Raw genomic sequence first — 18,160 nt, 5'->3', positions numbered from 1 at the left:
CCAAGAGAGGGGCTAATGAAATTGCAACGTGTGTGTGGAATTATTTAAAGGAGAAATGCACTGGAGTAAAGTCTGTTGTGTTTTACTCCGACAACTGCGTCGGACAGAATAAAAACCAATTTTTAATAACCATGTATTTGAAAGCCATAAAATCTCTAGATATTGAGACCATTGTTCACAAATACCTAATTGTAGGGCATACGCAAAACGAGGGTGATTGTATGCACTCGAGGATTGAGGCGGCAAAAAAACTCGCCTTGAAGAGTGGTCCTCTCTATCATCCGAGCCAATTTGTAACTTTGGCAAAAATGGCCAAAAAAACTGGGCAACCATACAATGTCCGTGAAATGGGCACATCTGACGTTATTGATTGGAAAGCAGCAACTGTGTCAATGGGAAATAATCTCTAAAAAAACCAAAGAAACGAGAAAGTATCATGGAATGAAGTTAAAATTATCAAGTTTGACAAGTCAACCCCTGATCAGGTGCTCTACAAAACTTCGTATTCTATAGAAAATTTTGAAGTAATTGACGTAAATTTGGGGAAAAGATCGCGCAGAGGACGTCAGACACGCCCTGATAGTTGCTCACTGGAAATTTTGCCCAAAGCCTATGATAGCTGTCCTAAAATTACATTGGCAAAAAAATGTGACCTTCTATCGTTATGCAGGGACAATTTAATTCCAACCCCATATCACGGATTTTACAATAATCTGGAAGCTTTATCAAGTCAATCTCGGGGTGAAGAACATGATTCAGAGTAAAAAAAGAAGAGCGGATTAAACTATTTTTTTTTATTTTTTACGATATTTCATTTTCTATTCAACAATTTACCTATTTTTTATATTTTTCACATCATTTTTATTGTATGCTTACGTTGATTAATAATAAAAATAAAACTATCTATTTGAGTTATTATTTAAAAAGGTAAAATATTATTGAAGTTTCAATTCAATGCAATAACAAGTCAAAACAGTAACACAAAAATCATTGATTTCCTAAGTTTGATTAATAAATTATTAATGTCCATGTTACAAACTAAAACAAGATACCTCAATAAACTCATTTTAGGCTCTTGTCTCATTAAATTTCTTTCAAGTGATTTATATCACTACACCAAACTTTAAAAATGCGATATCTCAGAAGTACTGTTTTTCTACTTGTTACTGTATTGAACTAGCACAGCGATATGCTCCAATATCGCAAACAAAATATTATTGACAGCAGAGTTAACAGAGTGCTTGTCTTCGTACCTGGCGAACCTTTATTTTCAATGTATGTGTGTGTGTGTGTATTTTTAATCTATGCAAGTATTGTTTCAAAAATGGTTTGATTTATTTCCGCGTTAGCAGCACACGTCGATCAAGTCTTGTCAAATATTCATTTTATTTACAATCGATTCGTTAATATACAAAAATACAAGATTAAATTTAAATAACTGGCCTAAAAATTAATAAATAATATTTTTAATAGAAACGCGTTTTTCGCGATTAATTGCGTCTAAACCGAGATTTTTCGATTTTAATTGCATGCTTTCTAACCTCTAAATCGATGTTTTTTAAATTTGAAAAAAAAGATATAAGGATATAATAAATTCCAATTTCCGTTTAACGTTTCCCTAGGTAATAGATTTACGTACATTTTTATCGTAATTTTGATAATAAATCTTATGTCATTCATTCTTACCACCCGATAGAAATGTACCGAATTTGACACGTATTTTTGGTATATAGAACTCCACGATACTTCTTAATTTTTTATTTTATTTTTCTCATTACTTTTGAATATATATTTACCGATTAATAAACTTTTCTAGCTATTTTTCGATAACAACTTTACCTAGAGACATCACCTTAATAGACAACAGAAAACATGAACTCGAAATAAGTCAAGGTCGATATCAAAGGATATCAGCAGTCACTGCCCCGCCCCGTCAAAAGATGTGAGGTTTGTATCCCATTTGGTTTAATTTAATTGTAGGGTTTTCCTCGAAAGGTTTATTTTCTGAGGTATTTCAAAATAATGTATTTTTGTTTGATACCATTATAGTTTTGTCAAAAGATCCACGATAAGATAATATTCAAGATAACTTTGAACAAAAATTAAATTAACTCATTTCAAAACACAAATTCAATTGTAACAATATTTTTGCCGATGTGGCTGAAAGTGAAGACTATTTTCAAATTCCGAAACATATCTCTTCTTTGTCAAAGCCAAAGCTCATCTCGAGTTATCCATCCTATGATAATGGAAAATAATATTCACATTATATAATCCACCAGAAAGAATTCATCAATTTTATATGTCATTAAGAAAAGACATTTTTAAAATATCATCGCGACGTATTTATTTAAGATATGCTTTCATACACAATTTACACAAAAAGCTATTATTAAAAGCTTGCTATATACAATGATCATTTACAGAGTTCAATGTTGGATAATCATAGTCAAAGTACGTTTGCGTTTTTCGGTGGGTAGGTATATTAATGATTTATTTTAATAATAAAGTACTTTTTCCACTATAATCATTAAATTTGGACCGGTTTCGTCCGCCTCAGAGGGACGTTTTCAACAACATTTTCAATTTTAAACATGAAAATGTTCCTCTGAGGCGGACGAAACCGGTCCAAATTTAATGATTATTGGGGAATAAGTACTACAATAAATGCGTTTTATTAAATCAAATAATAATACAATGCAGTTCCACCATGAATTAACAGGTAACAGAATAAAAGAAAATAATAATTAACAATAAAAATTTTGAAGTCATTCAAATAAACACACTTTCAGAAAACGTTCATTCAATCATTTTATTGCGTAATGCCGGGTCCACACCGGCAACAAGTCGCGCGACAAATCGTTAAATTTTACGATAATTATCATAATTGCTTAAGGGGGGACATGCTCGTCGACGGTCAAAATTGAGTTTTTATTGTATATTCAAACCATGATCCTGGACACTCCTTAAACGTTGTAGATGATCTATTTATATAATTTAGAAGCCTTATTATCCTTTATAGTTATTTTAAACATTTGATGACTGCATGAAGTATTTTTGTTACATAAAATAGTATTCTTTTAAACCTCTCGCTCTAATATTTTAGAATATAGTCATATTTCGGTACATAACTGTGCAGTGGTGTTAAGATTTTTTACAATTATTAATTTTTAAACGCATTTATAAAACCATTAGCATAATTTATTACGAGATAATTTTTGTAAAATATTCACGATAAAAAATTATATTGATAATCTCTGTGATCCCAAATTTGACAAGAATTAGGCATTTTATTATTCAAAAAATCGGCAAGATTAACACATTTGAAGATGATTCTAATGATACTCATTATAAGCTATGTCTTTGACCATTCAAGTGTAATAAACATCTTATGAATAATGATTGCTTTATAATAATTATTGACCTAAGAATAAGGTAGTGTTTTTTTGAAATATGCCATTTCTTTTGTCATTCCCCAGTGGTTAAGCTACAACATACGGCCGTAGCCATAAATTGACAAACTATAATTGAAGTAGGGAGTAAAATGATATTGACGCGCGTGTTTGAACATGTACCGTTTAAAAAAAAATAAAAAAAAATTCGGTTAGGTACATGTTCAAACATGCGCGTCAACATCGTTTTACTCCCTACTTTAATTATAGTTTTTCATTTTATGGCTACGGCCGTATGTTGTAGCTTAACCACTAGGGAATGACAAAAGAAATGGCGTATTTCAAAAAAACACTACCTTATTCTTAGGTCAATAATTATTATAAAGCAATCATTATTCATAAGATTTTTATCACACTTGAATGGTCAAAGACATAGCTTATAATAAGTATCTTTAGATTTATCTTCAAATGTGTTAATCTTGCCGATTTTTTGAATAATAAAATGCCTAATTCTTGTCAAATTTGGGATCACAGAGATTATCAAAATAATTTTTTATCGTGAATATTTTACAAAAATTATCTCATAATAAATTATACTAATGGTTTTATAAATGCGTTTAAAAATAATAAATGTAAAAAATCTTAACACCACTGCACAGTTCTGTACCGAAATATGACTATATTCTAAAACATTAGAGCGAGAGGTTTAAAAGAATACTATGTTATGTAACAAAAATACTTCATGCAGTCATCAAATGTTTAAAATAACTATAAAGAATAATAAGGCTTCAAAATTATATAAATAGATTATCTACAACGTTTAAGGAGTGTCCAGGATCATGGTTTGAAAATACAATAAAAACTCAATTTTGACCTTCGACGAGCATGTCCCCCCTTAAGAAATTTTACGATAATCATCATGCTTATCGTAAAATTTAGCGAGTTGTCGCGCGACTTGTTTTCGGTGTGGCCGCACTTTAACGTATCACACTATATTTTAATATTAGGCACGTTTCTTTTGATTTATAGGCAACAATTTTTCACTGCGTAATGCGAATGACGATTTTAATTTATTTTGTTCATCTGTCATCTGATTCAAATCTTTTTAAAAATTGTAAAAGTATATCGAAAATAATTGATTATTGTAGAGAAGGCGTTAATTTATAGCACGATACAAAGCTGTGGAAAACATTTTTTGAAAACCAGAACAGATTCAAGTTTCTGGGTACACAGAAAGTAGATGGAAAATTTATTAACAATTAAATAAAAACATTTATATCTAGAATACTCACATAGTGATCTCCTCCATATATTCCGTTTCCATAGCCATGCCCAACGCCTCCATATCCTAATCCAATAAGAGCCAAGCTATTGTGACCGAGTCCATTGCAGCCTAATCCGTTGTACCCAAATCCACTATAGCCTAAACCGCTGTGTCCCAGTCCATTGTAGCCTAAGCCGTTATAACCCAGTCCACTATAACCTAAGCTGTTGTACTTCAGTCCACCGTATCCGATGTTATTGTGAGCGAGTCCACCGTAGCCTAAACTGCCGTAGCTTGAGCCGCCGTAGCCCAAATGATTGCTAGCGAGTCGCAGCGAATGGTGGCCAACGTCTCCTCGTACAATATTACTGTGCGAGACTGCGACTCCGTGACCATTGCACATCGCGGCTAGTGCCACGACGCAAAGAGGCAACTGAAATCAACATAAAAAAATTGTGAATTCAATGAGTTAACTTTGTGTGAGAAAGAATCAATATTTTTTTGGAGGGCATGATGAAAATTGAGTATTAAACCACTTTGTATGGGATCTTTTTAAATTTCTATACAAAATTGACTAGTTCGGTAGCATCGATTTTATTCACATAATCCTTTTCCATATTCGCATGTATGTATTATGTTTAATTTAGAATATTTAACTCAATGTTAGATTTATATTTCTTTTCGTTACGAACATAGATTTTTTTGACTACATATACAATATGTAGGTATGAACATATTTTGAACAAATCTTAGAGATATAGTATCTATCGCACCATGAGTAGGTACCTACTTTAGTGTATTAAGTCAAAAATTATCATTTTGTAGTTAATAAAGCAATTTTATTCAGAATTTTTTGCTTGAACGTAGTAACAGAATGTGAAATCGTTGTAATTGAGTTACTTCACTAAAGTATTTTGAAAATATTTGACTGCTAAAAAGAAGTTGACTGCTTTGCTATGTTATTAAGATATACTATGGTGATGCATTAATGGATAATTGGACTTGGGACAACACCATCGTGTGCGGCATCGAGAGACCGGAAGGTGGACACACTATACAGAGTCTGAAACGGCCACGGTCAAACTCGAGACGATTACCCCACTGGTCGATGGTACTATGAGGATAGCCCGCTTTGAGCCTGTTCTTCCAATCGACACGGATCATTCATCATTGATGTCTGATCAAGAGACCAATTACACTATGCGTGCGTTAAACACTGGCAAGATTCGAGGTCCGGACTGCATTGACAACATCCTTGATAAGCGCACATGGGCATTCTTATATACAACCACTCTAGTCAATGACTGCATCAAGAGAGGTCCATTCTACGACTGTTGGACGCTAGGTTTACTGAAAGTAATCCACAATTACTATCAGCCTTTAATACTTTTGCCACCTTTTTTTTGGTGTTTTGGAAGCAACCATGCTATAGATTGAACCCACCTGATTGAGAATGCGCCGCTTTCGGATAATCAATTCGGTTTCAAAACAGGATAATATTAGGGAAGAAAGTAATTTTAATTGCTGAAAATTCCAACAGTTAGTACTTACGAATTTTGAATTTTTCTGGAGCTTGGACATTTATTTTCTTTGTGCTTTTTAATAAGTTAAGTCTCTGTTAACACAGTCAAACACATTTGAATGCATGGCGAGCTTAGTCTTGGGTATATGCTTCTGAGATATTTTAAGGCGTAAACGACTACCTACTAATAGAGCCTCATGCTTGTGAAGTGTCATAAACCCCAATTTATACAAACAATGCAAAATGAGCTTTTTTCAGTTTCAATTTTTGTTCAATGTCCACCTTTTGGAACGATATAGATTAAAAAAAATACGGTCCTTTTTATAGCCTATATTTTGTCATTGCCTGCGGCGCTGATTATCTCTCTCTATAATGGATAAGGTGATATAATGCCAGGCGTGATTAATAAAAATTGCTATATTGAAACCTCACTATTCGAATCATATTTTCCGGAACAATGTTCAATTCAATTCGTAATGCCAGGGCGTTAAAACCAAATGCCTTCTGTTTAAGTACCAAATTCTGACTACGCTGTTTTATGGCAGCGAGTCAAAGCAAATACTTATAAATATTAAGCTCATCGCCGCTTTTGAGCATTACAGAATTTACCAATGTTTCTGTGTTCCTTCAGGATTTAATTCATTTTTGTAGGCTCAATTTTCTAAAGCTATATTTCCTTTGAAATAGTGGTAACCAATATTCTTATTTCTGGGTGGGACACAAAGTTCCACAGCTTTAAGTTTAGCACTTGCATCGACTGTGCTGATTGTGTAAATTTGACACAATATGTGCTATTATAAGCAACAGAACTCAAAAATTAACTTAAAATGAATAAAGGTCGAAATCAAAGGATATTTGGTCTACTTTAATTCTAGGATTTTCCCTGAAATGAAGGTCTTCTGAGGTACCTATTTCAAAAAAATGTAATTTCGTTACGCTATTATCTCACTTAAAATATCCACAATAAGATAATCAAGATTACTTTGTCTTGTATCCAGATATGGCATCAACTGATAAATTAATATAGCTCATTTCGAATCAAAGATTCAATTCTAGCAATATTTTCGAGGAATTGTCTAGGAATATTGACCAACTGAAAGTGAAGACCATCTTCAAATTCCGAAACATATTTCTACTTTGTCAAAGCCAAAGCTCATCTCGAGTTATCCATCCCATGATAATGGAAAATAATATTCACATTATATAATCCACCAGAAAGAATTCATCAATTTTATATGTCATTAAAAAAAGAAAAAACATTTTAAAATATCATCGCGACGTATTTATTTATATGCGTTCATACACAATTTACACAAAAAGCTGTTTAATAGCTTGCTATATACAATAATCATTTACAAGAGTTCAATGTTGGGCAATCATAGATAAGGTTCGTTTGCGTTTTTCGGTGGGTAGGTACTCGTATATTAATGATTTATTTTAATAATGTCGATAGTGTTCAGTGTGGGGTACTGCGTTGATTGTTAGTCCGGTCTTCTTGGCGACGGCGTTAAAGCCATTGACATCATCAGCGGTGTAATCCACGACGCGAACTGAACCGTCCGGCTCCACCAAGGAGTACTGGCCTGAAAAAAAAAACAATCACGATTATTATAACGTATTGGTATTTGACAACAGGACGGTGATCATGCGAGACTTTTCAAATACTATTGGTGAAGCTATAAAATTCAAAACTCTAATCTCTTTTGATAAGTAAGTGTGTTTTTCATTCATGATTTCTGATAGTAAAGACTTAATGAATGGATTAGCGAGATTCAAAATAGTAAAGCTAATCATGGTGTACTTATGGCCTTTCCGCTTCATAAATCTAATTAGTCAGCCAACTATGAAACTACCGTAAAACGTATGAGATCATGGTGGAATTACTTTGTTAATAGTGCGAAGCATTGTTTTTTTCGAATCATTCTCATTTGGTAGGTATATCATATGAGATCTTCTGTTATAACTGCAGACTTAATGACAGAATGGTGTCACGCATAATAGAAAATGTGTCAGATGTGATAATAGATGGTCCTGTCATAGCTAACAAACTCGAACATAACATAACATAAACTAGTCAAATCAAACCTAAACCAATCAAATCAAACGTAACATAATGAAATCAAACCTAACCTGACCAAAGCAAACCTAACCTGACAAAATCGAACATAACATAACATAAACTAATCAAATCATACGTAACATAATGAAATCAAACCTAACCTGACCAAAGCAAACCTAACCTGACAAAATCGAACATAACATAAACTAATCAAATCATACGTAACATAATGAAATCAAACCTAACCTGACCAAAACAAACCTAACCTGACAAAATCGAACATAACATAACATAAACTAATCAAATCAAACGTAACATAATGAAATCAAACCTAACCTGACCAAAGCAAACCTAACCTGACAAAATCGAACATAACATGTGTCGCTACGTTTCAAAACCAGCCAAGTCCACCTTTAGGTATTTTTGACTTTTTTGTGATTTGCGGAAGAACTAATGCCTTCTAACATTTCTGCATTATCAAAACCATCCAAATCCGTCTGTATAATAAATAAATGGAAGCTAAAGATGAACAGTTTTTTCAAACTCACCCATATCCACTGAAGTAATTTTATCACACTCAACCATGTCCATTCAGGCCAATCAGTGAAGGCGATTACAACAACATGGCCGTCAGTTGTTTACGAACCGTTGAGTGAGTGAGTGTCAATAGTGTCTTTTTCGACATTTTTTAATAGAAATAATTAATAAAAATAATGTTTCAAATATCAGAAGTGACCCCCGCTAAGGCGAGAAAACGAATAATTAAGGCAGAATCGACAAAACGCGCCAAAGATAGGGAAAATCGGTAAGTTTTATTCTGTCTAACCTGCATCCTAAAAAGCGTCCGGTGTCAAGCAGGGTCGCATTTGACATTTTCAGTACTGAGAATAAAAATTTGGTTTTATACAATTCTAATTTATGAGACTTAGAACCCTTTGTACTTCTTAAAAAAACACACATATCAAACCTACTCCTTAATTAACTTAAAGATTTTAATAATAATTATTCGTGCATGTTTATTTAAGAGCGTACTTCAGTGAAACGGCAAATAATTTTCAACAGTAGGTGCGACGAAATTTCTCACTAGTCGCCAATCGCAGACAGAAAGTCGAGGTGTCCGCACGTCGATTTGTTTTGTCATGGCGTCGGATGAAAATATTTTTAAATCGTGTAAGGATGACTAAAAAACTTTACGTGTGTACTTAAAAAAGAAAACATGTCGGTGAATATACTATTATTATTAGTAATATAACAATAAACATGACATTAAATGGATGCATGTTGGATTTTTACAACAAATTATATTTCGTTCGGCGCGCGTCATTTACACAATCCGCGCATCGCCTAGCCACGATTTTTTAGACCATGCCTCAACTGAAGACCCTTAAATATAGTTTGCTGTTCTATGCAGACGCCTCTTAAGTTAATAATACCTATTATATTGAGAAAATTTTCTAAAAATAAATTTATGTTATCATTATTTCATTTCCTAAGTCCAACCCAGAAGAATGACACAATCATAGCTAGTAAAATGGCTGCCACGGAAATATCAAAATAAGCCATATCCATATAAAAAATCCACTTTTTGAAGAATCTATAAAAATTACATGAAAACTAATAATGTGGATCTTATTAATTTAAAATATTCTATAATCGCAATAATATAAACTTTCACCTTCATGACCGTGTACACGAAGAAACAAAAAAGGTGTTTTTCTCCTTTTCATCCATTATGGACATGGCTGAGTTTGAAATGTAGCGTCACACATAACATAAACTAATCAAATCAAACATAACATAATGAAATCAAACCTAACCTGACCAAATCAAACCTAACATAATCAAATGAAACCTAACTGTCCAAATCAAACATATTATTTTCAGTTCAGTTCAGAAATGTACACAATAAATTGTATTTCACCTCTAACCTTCTACGCACGCATTATTACTGCGAAACTATACGAATGCAAATGGGGGCCGTGAAAAGGGCCGTTTTTATGTGAGTAGATAGTCAAAATCAAACCTAAACCAATCAAATTAAATGTAACATAATGAAATCAAACCTAACCTGACCAAAGCAAACCTAACCTGACAAAATCGAACATAACATAAACAAGTCAAATCAAACCTAAACCAATCAAATCAAACGTAACATAATGCAATCAAACCTAACCTGACCAAAGCAAACCTAACCTGACAAAATCGAACATACGAGGATGGGTCAATAAGTCCTTAGAAAAGCCGACAGGTGGCGCGACTAGTACTGTAAGCGATTTGTTTTCATGCAGCGGCACTACCGATTCAGTATGCTGCGAAGTTTCAATCAGATTGGTCGGGTTGTTGTGTGTTTCTCGTACATTTAAAAAAAAAATTTGCTTGTGGAAAATGGAAAAATGGAAAATGGAGAAAATTGAGGTTAGAGCTGTTATTAAACATTTTAATATAAAAGGGTTAACAGCAAAGGAAATAAAAAATGAGTTGGATTTAGTTCACGGCATATCTGCTCCTTCACTTGCAACTATTTATAACTGGTTAAATGAATTTAAACGTGGTCGTACATCAACAAAGGATGAACCACGCTCAGGACGTCCTGTAGAGGTGACTACACCAGAAATGATCAACAAAATCCACGAAATGGTGTTAAGTGACCGAAGATTAAAGTTGAGTGAGATAATTGAGGTTACAGGGATCTCAAAAGGTAGCGTCATTTCTATTTTACATGACAAATTGGGCATGAAAAATATTTCTGCAAGATGGGTGCCGCGTTTGCTCACAGTCGACAATAAACGCAATAGGGTGGTGGCCTCTAAAGCCCTGTTGTCGCTCATGCAACGCAATCCGGATGAACTTTTTCGTCGCTTTGTAACTGTAGATGAAACATGGATACACCACTATACTCCCGAGACGAAAGAATAGTCAAAGCAGTGGATTGCGAAGGCAAACCATGTCCAAAGAAGGCGAAAACCGTAAAATCAGCTGGTAAGGTTATGGCTACTGTATTTTGGGATGCACGTGAAATTATTTTCGTTGACTATTTGGAAAAAGGAAAAACAATAACAGGGGATTATTATGCATCTTTACTGGACCAGCTAAAAAACAAAATTGAAGAAAAACGGCCTCATTTAAACAGGAAAAAAATCCTCTTTCATCAGGACAATGCCCGTGTTCACACATGTTTACGATCAATGGTTAAAATTGAAGAACCGTTTGCATTCGTATAGTATCGCATTAATAATGCGTGCGTAGAAGGGTGGAGGTGAAATACAATTTATTTTGTACATTTCTGAACTGACCTGAAAATAATATGTTTGATTTGGACAGGTTAGGTTTCATTTGGTCAGGTTAGGTTTGATTTCATTATGTTACGTTTGATTTGCTTGGTTTAGGTTTGATTTGACTAGTTTATGTTATGCTACGAGGGTGGGTCAATAATTCCTTAGAAAAAAGCATTAAAACAGTTTTTATTTTTGTATTTTTTTTTATTTCTCAATATAATCTCCTTGGAGCTCAATACACTTGGTTAGACGTTTCTCAATTTTTTTTAAACCGTCAGAAAAATAAATTTTCGGAAGGTCCTCAAAATAAGCATTTGTCCGATCGATGACTTCTTCATTTGAAAAAAAACGTTGTCCACTTAGCCATTTTTTTAAGTTTGGGAAAAGGAAAAAGTCACTGGAGGCTAAATCTGGCGAATACGGTGGGTGGTCGACCAATTCGAACTTCAATTCTTCAATTTTAGCCATTGATCGTAAACATGTGTGAACACGGGCATTGTCCTGATGAAAGAGGATTTTTTTCCTGTTTAAATGAGGCCGTTTTTCTTCAATTTTGTTTTTTAGCTGGTCCAATAAAGATGCATAATAATCCCCTGTTATTGTTTTTCCTTTTTCCAAATAGTCAACGAAAATAATTTCACGTGCATCCCAAAATACAGTAGCCATAACCTTACCAGCTGATTTTACGGTTTTCGCCTTCTTTGGACATGGTTTGCCTTCGCAATCCACTGCTTTGACTGTTCTTTCGTCTCGGGAGTATAGTGGTGTATCCATGTTTCATCTACAGTCACAAAGCGACGAAAAAATTCATCCGGATTGCGTTGCATGAGCGACAACAGGGCCTTAGAGGCCACCACCCTATTGCGTTTATTGTCGACTGTGAGCAAACGCGGCACCCATCTTGCAGAAATATTTTTCATGCCCAATTTGTCATGTACAATAGAAATGACGCTACCTTTTGAGATCCCTGTAACCTCAATTATCTCACTCAACTTTAATCTTCGGTCACTTAACACCATATCGTGGATTTTATTGATCATTTCTGGTGTAGTCACCTCTACAGGACGTCCTGAGCGTGGTTCATCCTTTGTTGATGTACGACCACGTTTAAATTCATTTAACCAGTTATAAATAGTTGCAAGTGAAGGAGCAGATATGCCGTGAACTAAATCCAACTCATTTTTTATTTCGTTTGCTGTTAACCCTTTTATATTAAAATGTTTAATAACAGCTCTAAACTCAATTTTCTCCATTTTCCATTTTTCCATTTTCCACAAGCAAATTTTTTTTTAAATGTACGAGAAACACACAACAACCCGACCAATCTGATTGAAACTTCGCAGCATACTGAATCGGTAGTGCCGCTGCATGAAAACAAACCGCTTACAGTACTAGTCGCGCCACCTGTCGGCTTTTCTAAGGACTTATTGACCCACCCTCGTATGTTCGATTTTGTCAGGTTAGGTTTGCTTTGGTCAGGTTAGGTTTGATTTCATTATGTTACGTTTGATTTGATTGGTTTAGGTTTGATTTTGACAATCTACTCATATACAAACGGCCCTTTTCACGGCCCCCGTTTGCATTCGTATAGTATTGCAGTAATAATGCGTGCGTAGAAGGGTGGAGGTGAAATACAATTTATTTTGTACATTTCTGAACTGAACTGAAAATATTATGTTTGATTTGGACAGGTTAGGTTTCATTTGATTAGGTTTGGTTTGATTTGGTCAGGTTAGGTTTGATTTCATTATGTTACGTTTGATTTGATTAGTTTATGTTATGTTATGTTCGATTTTGTCAGGTTAGGTTTGCTTTGGTCAGGTTAGGTTTGATTTCATTATGTTTTTTTTTTAATTCGTTTATTGAATTCCTTGCTTTTTCGTACAAGGGTTATTACTTAAGTATTACATTATTCATATTTCATTTACATAATTTACAGTTAAGCACAGTATTGTAAACATAAAGAAAATATTAAATGTAAAGAATATTAAAATATGTGTTAAAGTAAAGAGTTAAAAAAAAAGTACAGAGATATATAATAAAAAAACCTAAAATTTTTTTTTTATCAATAGACTAATACTTCTCTTCCATAAAATCAAAGAAATATTTTTTTCGATGGCTGGTTCTCCCTCGAGTCTCAAGAGGATATAACATATTATAGTATAAAATATAAAAGAAAAGAATATATAAAATTTGTGTTAAAGTAATGAGATAAAAATAAAGAGATATATAAAATATAAATAGTAATAAAAATGTGCTAATTAATGATATAAAAAGTACAGAAATAATTTCAGTTAATATAACATAGTAAAATAATAGTATATATTATTATGTTGATATGTGACTGTGAGTGTTTGTAAATTTTGTGTTGTGTTGTGTTTGTGTTTATGTCCCTCCGTTTACTGTCTTTATTTTTTTGATGGCTTTTGTTAGGTATTCAGTGAATAGTTTTCGTGTTGTTTTGTTGTTGAGTATTTTGTCTGGTTTTGATAAGTCTATTGTGATGTTTTGCTGGTGGCACTGTACCCCGAGGGTCCACCTTTCTTTGTCAAGTATAGGACAATCGGCCAATATGTGTTTGACTGTCTGAGACACGACTCCATCGCATGGACAGTGATCGTCGGCTCTCAGTTTGAACCTTTTCAGGTAGGCTCTCATTGCCCCGTGGCCCGTCAGCATTTGTGTGAGTTCATGATTGAGTGTGGTGTTGTGTGTGAAGTGTTTTCCTGAGTATATGTCTGGTATAAATATTTTTGTTGTCGATCCAGTGGTGGATTCAGTGTATCTTTTGTTCCATAGATATGTGGTGTCATCTTCTAATTTCCTCTTTGCGAACGTGAGAGGGAATTTTGTGTAAGTGGTGGGTCTTTTGTCTGTGGTGGCTTGTTTTGCATATTTGTCTGCCTCTTCGTTTCCGGCTATGCCAATGTGACTCCTTATCCAGATGAACCTGGGGGTGATGTTTATGTTTCTCAGGTGTGAGCATAATGTCAGGCTGGCTCTTACGAGTGGGTGTGTCGATGAAGGGTTTTGGAGAGCTACAAGACTGGATTGGCTGTCAGAGTATATGATCACCTAGGTGGGGTGATGTTTCCTGGAATTAACCAGTGTCCAATCGAGGGATTCTCTGATGACTAGCATTTCTGCCTGAAAAACAGAGCAGTAGCTTTCAAGCCTTAACTTTCGTTTTATAATAAATGCTCCACCTTTGTAAACGAAAAAAGCTGCCCCTACTTTTTCATCGATGCGGCTGCCGTCTGTGTAGATCTCCAAACCCGTTGCGTTGTGTTCAGTGAGTACGCTGTGGTCGGTGGTTTGTGTGTGTTCTATGTTTTCAAGGCGTCTGGTGCCTGGGTGAGGTAATTCTGTGTAGTGTATTTTGTTTTCATATGTTCTGTCAGTTGGAAGGTGTTTGGGTAAAGTATGTTGCGTTTTTATGCGGTATAGTTCGGCGAGTTGTTGTATTTTTAGGTCTAGAGGGGTGGTGTTTGCCAGTACTTGGGCGGATGTGAGTGATATGGACCTGTACCCTTTGCAGATCGAAATTGCAAAGGGACGTTGAGTTGTGTTTAGTTTTTTTTGTATGGATTTTTGTGTGTGGCGTTGCTCCAGATGGATGGTGCGTAAGTGATTGTGGGCTCAATTGCTCCCAAGTATATGATTCTGAGGACCTCTGGGGAGGCTCCCCACGTTGCTCGTGCAGCCCTCATGAATCGCTTGCCAATTTGTGTATCTTTTTTACATGTGTATTCGGTGTGTTTTGACCAGTTAAGGTGTCTGTCTAGAACTACTCCCAGTATTTTGAATGAGTCAACAAGATCTTTCTTTTGTCCTTTCCATGTAATGTTCGGTGGTTGTATGGTGCGTTTGGACATGAACATAATGTGAGTTTTTGTGTCAGAAAATGTGAGTTTAGTGCTATTTCCCCATTCAAGTGTCTTTTTTAGTATGTCGTTGGTTGTTGTTTCAAGTGTTTGTATGTCATCAGCAGCGATCGTGATTAGTACGTCGTCTGCAAATGCTTGTATGTGTGCGTTGTTTGGAATGTTTATTGTGAGAAGATCGTTTATGGCAATGTTCCAGAGGGTTGGTCCACAGGTTGAGCCTTGTATGCAGCCTGCTGTCTGTTTCCTAACTACCTCCTCTTCTGCGTATTTGAGCGTGACTTGTCTGTCCTGTAAGTAGCTTCGTATGAGTTTGTAAATGTTTAGTGGTGTGGATTTTTGTGCGAGAGAGTGTTTGATGTGTGGCCACCAAGCGTTGTCAAACGCTCCTTGGATGTCGAAGGAGATGGCCACGATTAGTTTTTTTGAAATTAGGTTACCTTTGATTGTGTTGATGGCTGTGTGTAGCGCGTGTTCTGTCGATGTCTGTGGTGTGAAGCCGTATTGATGTTCGCTGATTTCTTTGTTTTGTGTAAGGTGCCAAAAAGTTCGTTGTATGAGTAATTTTTCTAAAACTTTTCCAAATACTGGTAGTAGTCCTATTGGTCTGTAGCTATTTGTGTCTTTAGTGTCTTTTGCAGGTTTTGGTATTGGCTTTATGATAGCGTGTTTCCAAGTGGTTGGAAAGTGGGAGATGTTGAGGCATTGGTTGTATAGTGCGTGAATTTCTTCTGGAAACGCGCTAATGAAGTGTGTGCAAATGTCTGCTGTCAAGTGATCGTGTCCTGGTGCCTTTTTCGAGCTCATGTTGTGAACGATTGTTTTGATTTCTTGAAGTGTAAATTGGGGGTCATCTTCAGTGTTAGGAAGGATGTATTCGGAAGAATTTCTAGTCATGCTCTGTGTTTGTGTGTCGGAATTGGGATCTTCATCGGGGAAAACTTTTTTGTGAGGGCTTCAGCCGAGTCACGTATATGTTGGTGGCCGTTTGTTCTGAGAGTAGTAGATGGGTCTCTTGGGTTGGTGATTTTGATGGTTTTGTGTAGTGATGACCATGCTGTTTGCGAAGTTTTTGTAAAAAGTAGTTTGTAGAAAGTGACTTTTGGCTATGGCCTTGCTGGGAACTTCTCCGCATTCGCTTTTGAGACATAGGGAACCATAGAAACCCATGTCAGAGAAGACGAACTTAAGCTTATTAGACACTTAAGGGACCTTCCAGCCATCGCATGATGGTTGGCTTTTTGTTCTTCTATCTATCTTTCCTATTCCTGCTCTGTGATACTTACTCCTTTATTCAACTCTTTTAGTCGCCTAACTATCTGAACAACTAACCTTTCAAATTCCTCTGCTGCTTGTCTGCTTCTGAAAATGTCATGAAAATCTATCTTTGCAGATTTAAGCGCCATTTGGAGCTTGTGTCTCAGCAAGTCAAACATCGGGCATTCCCTCAAAATGTGAGGGACGTCCTGCGTGATGTTACCATCACACTGACAGCCGTCTGCTTGACTCACTTTGAATCTGCAAAGGTATTCATTGAAGGCTCCGTGACCGGTGAAGATCTGCGTTGTTTCGAAGCTCGGCTTAGAGAAAGTCTGGTATCTGAAGGCATCCAAGATGTTCGGGAAAAACATTTTTGTAATCTTTCCCGTACTTGAGTCTCTGTAGCGGTCGTTTCAGGTGTCGAGGGTACTTTTCTTAAGTTTTCTCTTCGCATAGCTTAGTGGAAATTTGTCGTACGTCGGTGCCGTCTTTTTACGCGTAGCATCCTTTGCTTTGGCGTCGGCTCTTTCATTTCCGCTTAGGCCTACGTGGGCTCTGATCCAGCAAATTTCCACTGTCAGTCCAGTCTCTCCTATCGCTCTCAGCTTTCGCTGGGCATCCGCGACAAGAGGATTGACCGATACAGATGCTATGCTTTGTGCCCCAGACTTGCAATCCGTGAGGATTCTTGCAATTTTCCAGGGTTTTCGTTTATTGAGGATCCAATCTAAGGCGCTATTCATTGCCGTCAATTCCGCCTGCTGGAATATCGAGCAACAGTCAGCTAACTTGAGTGTTCTCGCCTGGTATTCTTTACCCTTTTCACATGGAACTATCGCTGCGCCTACTTTTCCATCCAGGACACTACCGTCCGTGAAGATTCTCAGTTCCTCATCCTCTATGTCTGGGACGTCTTGGTCCCAGTAGCGGACAGTTTGTGTCATACGCGTGGATGGATGTGGGAGATCATAGAATCGTTCAACTCCTTGGTATCTTCTATCCGAAGGTAAGAAGTTTGTTTTTCCCGATCGTTTGATTTTGGAGATCGCGATACGTTCTTTAATCTTGAGATCCAGTGGAGTGAATCCTGTGAGTGCCTGAGCTGATGTCAGGGAGATTGTCCGGTAGCCACGGCAAGCTCTGATAGCCATCTGCCTTTGGAGTGCGTCCAGTTTCTTCTTGTTTGTCTTCTTATTGACTGCCTTGCCCCATACGTTCGCCGCGTATAAGACTATCGGCTCAATCACTCCATGATAGAGTTGCTGCGTCACCTCTGGAGAACATCCCCATGTAGGTTTTGCGGCTCTCATCAATTTGGAAGCAATTCCAGCCGCCTTCTTCGCAACGTTGTCGATGTGGCGGGACCAATTCAGGTTTTTGTCAATTGTGACACCTAAGATTTTGAAGTGTTCTACTGGCGTCAAGGCAACTCCATTCATTTTTATCTTCGGCAGAGCGGTGAGTTTTTTTCCTTGTCATTATCATCACATTGGTCTTTTCCTCC

General features: G+C 36.0%; 1 protein-coding gene across 1 annotated transcript; it reads right to left on the bottom strand.

Moving 5' to 3' along the window:
• Nucleotides 1–17,069: 17,069 nt before the first annotated feature.
• LOC147073061 (uncharacterized) lies at nt 17,070–17,966 on the bottom strand. Its single transcript, XM_085945595.1, has one exon. The coding sequence runs from the start codon at nt 17,964–17,966 to the stop codon at nt 17,070–17,072; it is 897 nt and encodes a 298-aa protein (XP_085801721.1).
• Nucleotides 17,967–18,160: the final 194 nt, after the last annotated feature.

The sequence above is a fragment of the Rhyacophila brunnea genome, unplaced genomic scaffold, assembly GCF_057557595.1.
Source record: "Rhyacophila brunnea isolate RB1 unplaced genomic scaffold, BYU_Rbru_1.0 scaffold_18, whole genome shotgun sequence".
Classification (NCBI taxonomy): domain Eukaryota; kingdom Metazoa; phylum Arthropoda; class Insecta; order Trichoptera; family Rhyacophilidae; genus Rhyacophila; species Rhyacophila brunnea.
The sequence above is the reverse complement of the archived record's forward strand: the minus strand, read 5'-3'. Positions and strand labels throughout refer to the sequence as shown.